This window comes from Pleurodeles waltl, chromosome 4_2, assembly GCF_031143425.1.
Source record: "Pleurodeles waltl isolate 20211129_DDA chromosome 4_2, aPleWal1.hap1.20221129, whole genome shotgun sequence".
Taxonomy (NCBI): Eukaryota; Metazoa; Chordata; class Amphibia; order Caudata; family Salamandridae; genus Pleurodeles; species Pleurodeles waltl.
In genome coordinates, this window is record NC_090443.1 from 274820348 (window position 1) to 274830779 (window position 10432).

Here is a 10432-nt window from a genome sequence, read left to right on the forward strand (position 1 = left end):
CTGGACTTGGTTTCACCAATGGTTCGGTAATAATCTTTGCCCAAAATGAAAACTAAACTTTATCATGTTTAATCTGCAGCACACTTGTAACAGTTCTTTTTTAATTTTTTATTTCTTTCATTTTAGCCTTTTTTGCCTTTCCTTTTTCTTCTCTTCTCTTCTTTCTTTCTTTCTTTCTTTCTTTCTTTCTTTCTTTCTTTCTTTCTTTCTTTCTTTCCTTCTTCCTTTTTTGCTCTCTTGCCTTCATTCTCTATCGTTCTTTGCTGATTTCTTTCCTTTTTCATTCCTTTTTTCTTCCTTTCATTACTTCTCTCTTTCTTTTTTCCTTCGTTCTTTCTCTTTTGCCTTTTTTCATTGATTCTTTCTTTCTCTTATTGCCTTCTTTCCTTTTCCATTCATTCATTCCTTTCCTTTTTGCAGCTTTATTTCTTGCCTTCATTACTTTTTCCCTGTTCATTTCTTTTTTGCATTCTTTCTCTACTGTAATTTTCTTCTTTTTTCTTTTTTTTGCCTTCTTTCCTTCCATCTGTCTTTTTGCCTTCTTTCTTTCCATATCTCTTTCTTTTTAACTTCTTTTGTTTCTTCCTTTTTCTTCTTTAATTTTTTGTTTTTATGACTTTTCCTTTGTTTTTTTCTCCATGTTGCCTTTCTTTTTTCTTTCCTTCTTTCCTCCTGTTTTGCCTTCTTTTATTAATTCCTTATTTATTTCGTTTTTGTATTCTATCCCTTTGCTTCTTTCTATTTTGACTTTCTTTTTTATCTCTTTTGCTTCCATCTGTTTTGCCTTCTTTCTTCCTTCTTTCCTGCTTGCTAGTTTGCTTTTTCCTTCTTTCTTTCTTTCCTTCTTTCTTTCTTTCTTTCTTTCTTTCTTTCTTTCTTTCTTTCTTTCTTTCTTTCTTTCTTCCTTTCTTTCTTTCTTTCTTTCTTTCTTTCTTTCTTTCTTTCTTTCTTCCCCCTGCCTTTCTTCTTCTTTCATTGCCTTTTTTGCTTCCCTCCATTCCTTTTTTGCCTTTCTTCCTTTTTTTTTGTATGCCTACCTGCCTTTCTTCCTTCTGTACTTTCTTATTCCCTTCTTTCTTAAAATTCTTTGTCAGCGAAGACCTTTTGATTTTACTAAAAGGATGTAAAACATAATTACTTATAGGGGTTTTCAGTCAGATGTTCTCCATTAGTCTGTGACAGTGAAATTCATATAATTCTACTACCTTTTATAGCATGCATCAAGGGGCAATGTTAGCCCACTTCCACCATTGACTGACTTCACTTTGACTTACAACATTCTGCCCTTTCACAAGGAACACATCTACACACAAGGTAGTTCCCTTCATTACCAAATGTATTATGGTAATGTTTACTATTTTGAGACAGAGAAAAGCACTTTCACCCTTAGCCAATGGTTTTTCCATAAATTATTAAAGATCCGAGAGCTTCCTGAACAATAACGTTTTGCAAAAAACATGACAAAAGACTCTTCAAAAGCCTAATGACCAATGCCAGACCTTTTGCCTTTTCCAATGCTTATTTAAAAATGAAACCAATTATAGCATTGAATTATGACGAGGGAATTATACTTCTTGTTGCGGCTCTAAGTACATTTGCTAACATCATAGCCCACATGTAGGTGTTAGCTTTATAAACGTCCACTGGAATGCTGTCTGGGCTTGGACGTTTCTACCCAGGCTGTCCTTCACACAAAGAACTAGGGGTCATATTTAAGAGCCCTTAGCGCTGCCGTAGCGTCATTTTTTTTAATACTAAGGCAGCGCTAAAGTGGCTTTTCTGCTGCATCATATTTACAAAGTGGTGCAATGTATGCATTATGTCAGTTTGTAGCCCCTTTTGTCAATTTAAGCCTGCGCCAGGCACAATGTATGCAAGGGTGCGTTTCGGCGCTAGGAGGCCTGCAAAAATGGCAGTGAAATTTAAAAGATTTCACTGTGCCATTTTTTATGTCATTTTTCATGACTGCTCAAATCAGTCATTAAACTGACGCTCTCATTGTAACCTATGGGCCTCCATGCATTTTGCTGCACTAGCGTCAACATTTGTTACACTAGTGTAGCAAGCTCCACAATAGCGGCAACAATTTTGACGTTATTGTGCTAACAACCATCATGGTGTGCCGTATTATAAATAGAATGCAACCATGGTGTCGTTAGGTGCTGGTAAAGGGCGGAGCACAAGAAAAGTGGAGCATCATAGCTAATGCACCACTTTTTCTTAATTATGGGCCTATATCTATAACCAAAGAGAAGGTACTAAGATAACAGGGCTTCTATTGTTTGGCACCCCTCCTCCTTAACTGCCTGGGAATTTTCTTTCTGGGAAGTAGAGTAAACTTTACTGAAATGCGTTACCGACTCATCTCTTGCTATTGAGCATTCCACTTTAGAGTAGGTGCCGTTTGCAGTGTTCTGCTACGTGGAATTCCGCAGAGTGAAGACAACACTCCGCCTACCTCTGCACTAGTGGGCGGAATTGTGCTTGCTGCCCATTCGCACTGATTGATGCGCTCGCGCCCTCTCCGTTTCAAGCACGAACAGCACCATACTGTGGCTCGCATGTGCGCCAATCTTGTTTTTCCTTTTGTGTGCATTGGCATGGGCCTACTCTTCAGTGTAATCTATAACTAGGCAATCCTTACTCTATCCTACTTATCAGCCCCTGTTTTATGCTTATTTCACTAATGTGTGTATTTGTGTTGTGTGGTTTATGTTTTTGCATTTTTTTCTTATTTTCCATGACTTTTTTGTCCCTTAATTATTTTTCCCCTAACTTCTTCTAACTTAATTTCTCCCTGTCTATTAGTTCTTTTTCGCCTGGCTTTTTTTTTTTATATCACACCCAGTGCCACAGCAGAATGTGGTGGACAAGGTGGCGCCAGGGCACGGGGTGAGGCAAACCTCTAAACCTTCGGCCGTCGGCTCTATCAAAGGAGGCAGCCTAGCATCATTTTTAGTGAGGACGTGGTTGCAGTTGTTTTTTTGTGCAGTGCCACCTACACTCCATGGCCTTGTAATTGTTATCCCACCCTGCATTATCCTTTTTTCTTTATTTCTGTAGCTGACTTTCTCCTGTTTCTGAAATCTGTAGCTTAAACTTTCTTCTGCATGGGTATGCTGTCCCACACCCCTAACGTTATACCCTGTGGACAGGCACTGCAGGATTAAAATACTAGATTAGGTAGTCTACTAGGAATATTTTAGAGTTTGCAGACCCAAGCAAGCTCTTCTATGCTTGCTTGTTGAGAAGACTTTCTATTTCTTGCTCCTGCTCAAATGACAAAAGAGTGGCCAAGGTTATGGTGCACCCACCCTAATGCTGTGTTGTATTATCCCAGTAGTTTCAGTAACAGTGCAGCATGGCAGTAAAGTAGTATGATGGTCCCATTGCATTTGCCAAAATGTACAACCAAAACCAAACCATATGTGCTCCATTGACCAATTTATTCTACCCTTTCATTGTGCTTCAAATAACTCACAATAATCATCTTATCTCTGCCCCTCCATTAGGGTTGGCTTGGCTACTGGCTTTTTCTAACATTGTCAACCAGCGAAATGCCCAATGTGATATTTTAGATGGAAGAGAGGAGATACTGCAAACTCAACTGTAGTCATGTGTTACAGTTGTATTTCAGTAAAAAAAGGGGGGAGGTGTATGTGGTATCTATAATGTGTAATGATGTTTTTTCTACCCGCACAGACCACCACTGCTGGGCCAGCACTAGTGTGTGCCAAATGCAGCACCTGAATGGGGAGTCTCTACGGCGGCACGGACAGGTGATGGTAAGTAACATTGGTCGGTTTTTGACAATTACTACTATAACCACTGTATGTGTTAAGTCAGGCAGAACCCACCCATCAATCATCATCCATGACCTCTTTGCCCATGGCACTTCATGATTCATGACCCATGGGCTATGATGCTGATGATAATGACCCCACCCAACTGCAGCTTGTTTCCATCCGGCACTGCAGTTTTGGCTGTGCAATGTGCGTCTGATTCTGTTAATGTAGCATTTGCAAAGCTTTCAATGAATTGCAAACCGAAACAAAAGCAAAGTATCTTTTTCTTCCCTCACAGATCCCACTCAGTCACCTCCCCTAGTATCAGATGATTATTTCTTAACTTCGCATTGAAAAAAAACACATTTTTGTCATGTGCCAGCTGTTACCGCCAGAACATGTGGGTCATACTTTATATAGCTTCCATAATGGATTTACACCTGTTCAAATATGTCATTCATTAACTTTCAGTTTTGACTACAGCAACTAACTAATCCAAAAATATATCATCAGTGAAACCCCCCCCCAAGTAATCTATAGCAAACCTCTACCATACCTACCCAGACGTTTCCCTGTACCTTACTCTGCTGGAGCCTGATTGAGAGTTTGGCGGAGATGGTTTCTCCAGCACAAACTTGAGGTATATCCTGTCTGATGTATTATGAGTTGTAATGCAGTGGATTAAATATCTGTCACGTTTGTGATAGAGTAACCCCTCTGCCAAACTCTAGTCCTCTAAATCAGTCCCTAAGTCACATTTTCTTTCCTTTTACTTCCCTTACTGTCAAGTGAATCTATTTGATTTAATTATTTTCGACTTGAGGGTGAGGCCAGGAAATAAAGTGGAATAAAGTGTCTGTGATTTCATCTTTTGCGTATGGGTTACTCGGCAACGAACATGCCTAATAAAATCTATATGTTCCTTTCTCTCTACTGCAATACATAGCTTTTCTTACCGACTACCAGACAGGATACCTATTATCTGCATGTCATACATGATGTGTGTGACATATAATCCTCATCTGCCTCTGGTAGTCAGGGTAGAATTAAAAGGCATTTGGAGAAGAGAAGGGCTATGGGATGCGATTCAAAGATAATTTATTTGTCCATTACGGTTGCCCCAGCTGCAGACTGCAGAGAGTAGCAAATCTGTAGTGTATCCAATGTGCTAGCTAGAATGCTTCCAGGCATTTAGCATAACAAGAATAGAATACTTGTACTCCATAGTGGAAGATGACCCACACATTAAACAGAGATCTTTTAATTTTTTCCACACCAAAGCCTCTGTGTGGTTTAATTGTTTAGGAAATCCTTTACCAGGAAAACACATAGGGGGTCAGGAACCGCCGAATGACCGCACCGCGGTCAAAAGACCGCAGCGGCCATTCTGGCTTTCCCGCTGGGCCGGCGGGCGACCGCCAGAAGGCCGCCCGCCGGCCCAGCGGGAAACCCCCTTCAACAATGAAGCCGGCTCCGAATGGAGCCGGCGGAGTTGAAGGGGTGCGACGGGTACAGTGGCACCCGTCGCGATTTTCAGTGTCTGCTTTGCAGACACTGAAAATCTTTATGGGGCCCTGTTAGGGGGCCCCTGCACTGCCCATGCCAGTGGGCCCCACGACACCCGTTCCCGCCATCCTGTTCCTGGCGGTAAAAACCGCCAGGAACAGGATGGCGGGAAGGGGGTCGGAATCCCCATGGCGGTGCTGCAAGCAGCGCCGCCATGAAGGATTCCCTGGGCGAGGGGTAAACCGGCGGGAAACCGCCGGTTGCCCTTTTCTGACCGCAGCTTTACCACCGCGGTCAGAATGGCCCAAGAAGATCCGCCAGCCTGTTGGCGGTGCTTCCGCGGTCCCCGGCCCTGGCGGTCATGGACCGCCAGGGTCGGAATGACCCCCATACTCTTTTTTAAATATTATTCTGCTTTCAGCCAGTCAGTAACGTGTGTTGTGATCATGTCCTTCCCAGTGACTGACTTTCGTAATCATCACATCCAAAATGTCAATGTCCCTAGGGGACCAGTTGCAATGTAGTTATAGTGTACCACTATGCAATTTAAAAAAGTTTTTGCACAGAACATTCTTTAAAATTATTATTTTTTCTTTGTTTTCTTTCTTGATATAGCTATTCCTGCTGGTCCACCACCACCACTGACCCGGAGGGAGATCACAGCCCGGTTCCGACAGCAGAGGCTGGAGGCCACCAGAGCATATTACCAGTGGCTGGGGGGCAAGGAGGGCCCAGCACATGCCCTTGCTCCTAGATCTGAGCACACTTCCACCAGCCAACCAGGTGCGCCTCAAGCCTCCAGGCCACACCGACGCCGTCACCACCCTGAAGCTGCCTGTCCCCCTGCCACCCCTCTTTCAGACCGGCTCTCCCATCGCTGTATGCTGTGCAAGCTGCTGCAAGTTGTTTTGAAGGAGGTAGTTGTTGTGGGTGGAAAGGGTGGAAATTTGGGAAGGGTGTTTTATCTACAGTGGGTAATCAATGGACTTGGACATTTATTGTGGACATTGGTTGAGGATGGAGAAAGAAGTGGGAGATTGGTGGGTCTGTTGTGGGTGGAGAGGGTGAGTTACATTTTATTATTTATATTTAATTTGTCAGTAGAGGGGATTTTTTTATAATCCACTTTACGTTTGAAGTATGTTTTGTGTTTTACTTTAACTTTTCACTGATGCCTTTTCACACAGTCTGTCTTTTTAATCTATTTCTCTAAGTGTATGCTTGTTAGGAGGGTATACTGCCTTCTCGTATATTGCCTATAGAAACATAGAGGAACCAGCACTTATCTCAACTGCAGTAGAAGTTAGTTACAGTTATGTACTATGAAAAGTAGTTCACTTCACCTCATAGTTCTCTTACCTGAAAAGTGATGGCTGACGGAAGCTCTGTCTGTCAAGATTTATAGTTCCGACACCTTACAGAAGGATTTCGAAAGGCGCCTTTTTTATGGTAGTGGTCATGCGCTAACAGGGAAATCATCACAGCGAGGTCCCACTTCACCTAGGTGATCTCCAACTGTAGGATTAATTAAAAGAACCACAGGCAACTCAATTGAAAGCAAAAACAAGAGTTAGTAGGTTTTACATATACATTTATATTATAGATTTAGAAAGAGTGAGGACATACTGCTATCACCATGACACATCAAAGAATACCTCTTATCAAAAACTAGCAATAGTAAATTATTCTGAGCATTGGTGAATATGGAATTTGAAAACCGAAGTTATGAAATCCTCAAGTCATTAAAAATGTACTCAAAGTCTGTGCTCTGTAGTCAACAAGACTAAGCGTTTTTTTTATGCATAATAACAAAGGCCTGAATGATGATGTTGACTTTTTTTTTTCTTACTAATGCATGGTTGTGTAAGTGGGGCTGGTGTGGGCTATTGCTCAGGTAATAGAGGATCCGGCTGTGAGTTGGTGTTGCATTTAACTACATCCGCCCCAAGTGCGGGATCTATTTGATGTAAATTAACATACGTCACAGCTCAATGAATGACACATTCCCGGGGAAGAGAGCTAGGGGTTTGATGAATGGATGGGAAACGGTATTTGGGGAAAGGTGTGACAAAGACAAACACAACACACAACAGTATTCATCAGGGCGATGAGCAGAACATCCTCAATCTGTTGAGGAAGGAAATGAAGGAATGAATATGACACAGTTCAATTAAATGCATTGCGAGCAGTGTTTCTGCCCCAGGGACCCAAGGTATAGATATCTAAATGTTCTGTCATCTAGGTTTGAAATGGAGGAGTGAATTGAACCTACCCAGTTCTAAAAAATGAGATTGTTAAAAAAGAAAGTATACTGTATTGCCAAATTGGGATGTACAACTGCATTCTCCTCTTAATGTCCATCACTCTTGAGTGCCTGCCTCAAGACTGGTCTGGTAGGTAAGCAGGAGTGTTGAGCTCATCTTTCGCCTTTCGTTTGTGCAGGAGAGAAGAAGGCCTGCGGATTGTAAAACAGAAACTGCATTGTAGAGTCAAGGAGAAGGACATAAAGAAGATAAGCTTCATGAAGGGTGTACTATGAAGACTCAGAGGCAGAGCAAAAAATAAGAGGACTCAGATGTTTACTTTTGCCACCAGTGAAACACAAACACTCAGCAACATTTCCCAAATCAACGCACCTCTCTCCATTCCACATAGCTGAGTACTAGGCCTCAGAGTCATGGTTTCAATTTGAAGTCGATAACTCACTTCTCCCATTGACGAGGTAGTCCCTCCTTGGGTCCTTCCATCTTCCTCCTAACTCTGAGTAACTCCATTCCAGTCTCGACACATGCAAGATATACGTGTAGTACACTGCTGTTGAATAATTAGTAGAGAAATTGAATTGCTGTATGTTGTATAGATTTGTGTTTGTTAACTAACCTGATTGGTCTGGTTTCTGAAGTCCCTAAAAAGGAGTAGACCATACAGGTACATTTTCACTTAGTAAGTTTGGAAAGGCCCATCACATTCAGGACAAATGATCACCCATCAGACACCAAAGATTGATCAAAGTTTACAATTAATTGAATGCCCTCCCTCACTGTTTGTCACCATATAAATTATCAATCATCGCTCACAATCACTCACTCATTGTTTCAATAGATGTACTGAGTTATAGTTTCCTATTCCAATCCAAACAGGGATCGATTAAGTACACAATTGTATCTTTGATGCAGGAAACACATTAGAATTTGTTATTGGCACTCTAGGAAATAAATTATGTTTCTGGGCAGCCCTGCTAAGTGATGCAGAGAAAGGATAGGCATGCGATGGAGGCAGACATTGTCTCCAGTGTCATGAAGGTATTGTGGAGGCTTCTTCACTGTACACTGGTCCAACTCCAATATGGCCATATGTGTGACTTACAAATGGCAGGGCAGTATAAAATTAAATCTGAGACAAACAATGTTCTACTAGCTCCTTTTTTTGGAATGAAACAAGTTCAAAGCAAAATAATTAAAAAGTTCCATGGTGGCACTGTCGTACTCAATCCAGGAAGTATAGTTCATCATTAAACTCAAGTGATTCATCCAGAAGTTCGGTCAGCTAACACACTTTGGGCCAGATGTAGCAAAAAATGCTTTTGCGACTCAGAAATTGCGAGTTGGTGCAACTCGCAATTTCCGAGTCGCAAAAGCATATGCAGAATGGTGTCTCAGACACCTTCTGTGAATCGAAAGGGGGTCGCAAAGACTCACCTCATTAATATTAATGAGGTGGGTCGCAATTTGTGACCCCCTTGCGATTCCCTGCACTCACAGGGATGGTGGCCTGCTGGAGACAGCAGACCTCCATGTCTGTGACTGCTTTTTCAATAAAGCAGTTTTTTTTTTTGTATTGCAGCCCATTTTCCTTAAAGGAAAACGTGTTGCAATACAAAATAAAAAATGAAACCATTGGGTTTCGTTTTTTCAGAGTAGGCAGTGGTCCATTGGACCACTGCCTGCTCTGAAAAAAACATTTTGTGCGACATTCACAAAGGGGAAGGGGTCCCATGGCGACCCCTTCCCTTTTGCAAATGAGTTAGCACCCACTTCTAGTAGGTGCTAACTGCAAATTGCTTTGCGACCGCTTTCGCGGCCACAAAGCAATTCTGCATCGTGGTGGGAGTGGCAAATAGGAAGGGAACACCCCTTCCTATTTGCGAGTCGCATTCCCATTTTGCGAGTCAGTACTGACTCGCAAAATGGGAATGTGCATCGCGATGGCCGTTTTGCATGGCGCAAACAGTGAAAATCGCACTTTGCGCCATGCAAAACAGTTTGTACATCTGGCCCTTGATTCTGTCCAATTATCCTTCTTCTCATCCTTTGGTAATTTGGGAACAGTGTAATTAGGTGGTATGAAATATTGTTTAATTTTGATCAAGGTCAATCTTTCCTCGTTTTGATGCAAGAGATGGGTCCTTCTCACTGTAGCAACTGCACCAGCTGGACTAAACACACACCCAGTAGACACACTGGCTAAAGCACAAGCCACATACTTTACTGCCAGCCTGCTGAGCTCTGGCCATTGGTGCATCTTCCCATACCAATAAACCAAGGGGTTTTGAGCCACATACACCACTTTTAGGTCATCCAGATACTCCTGGAACTTCTTCTGAATGGTCACTGGTACTGCCACTAGCTTGACCTCTTGTGCCGTTGCCTCTGCCCTGGACTTAAGACCTGCCATTTGAAACCAAGCCAATGCAGAGGTTGGGTCTGATTTGTCTATTGCTGCTGTTGCCAGTGTTCTTGTTGCTAGTGTTGGCTGCTGTGAGATAAGACTGCCCTCTCTGATAGTTGAAGTTGGTACCCCAGAACTGCGGATTAGGAAGTTCCAACCACTCTCCTTCCAGGTCTCTGGCTTGCTCAACAGTCCACCTCTTGTATTTTGAAACATCCCCATCATAAAAATGAATGAAAGTGGGAAGAATGTTTTTGTAGCGTGGATCAAGTAGGGTGGCACAGATTTACTCTTCAGATGAGATATTTTCAATTTTCAGCTGTGGATTACAAGTCAAGTGATAGCTTAAGCTCTCAACCAAGGCATGTGCTTTTATGTTTGCGTTCATACATCCAAATGCAAACCTTTGAGACACTTTCATTTGCTGGTTCTGTAGCCGATGCAACAATGGGATAGCCTGGCCCATCGTACTG

General features: G+C 42.2%; 1 protein-coding gene across 1 annotated transcript; it reads right to left on the bottom strand.

The window, feature by feature from the left end:
* Positions 1 to 610: 610 nt before the first annotated feature.
* On the bottom strand, positions 611 to 976 carry LOC138293846 (uncharacterized). Its single transcript, XM_069233156.1, has one exon. The coding sequence runs from the start codon at positions 974 to 976 to the stop codon at positions 611 to 613; it is 366 nt and encodes a 121-aa protein (XP_069089257.1).
* Between the last annotated feature and the right edge of the window lie 9456 nt (positions 977 to 10432).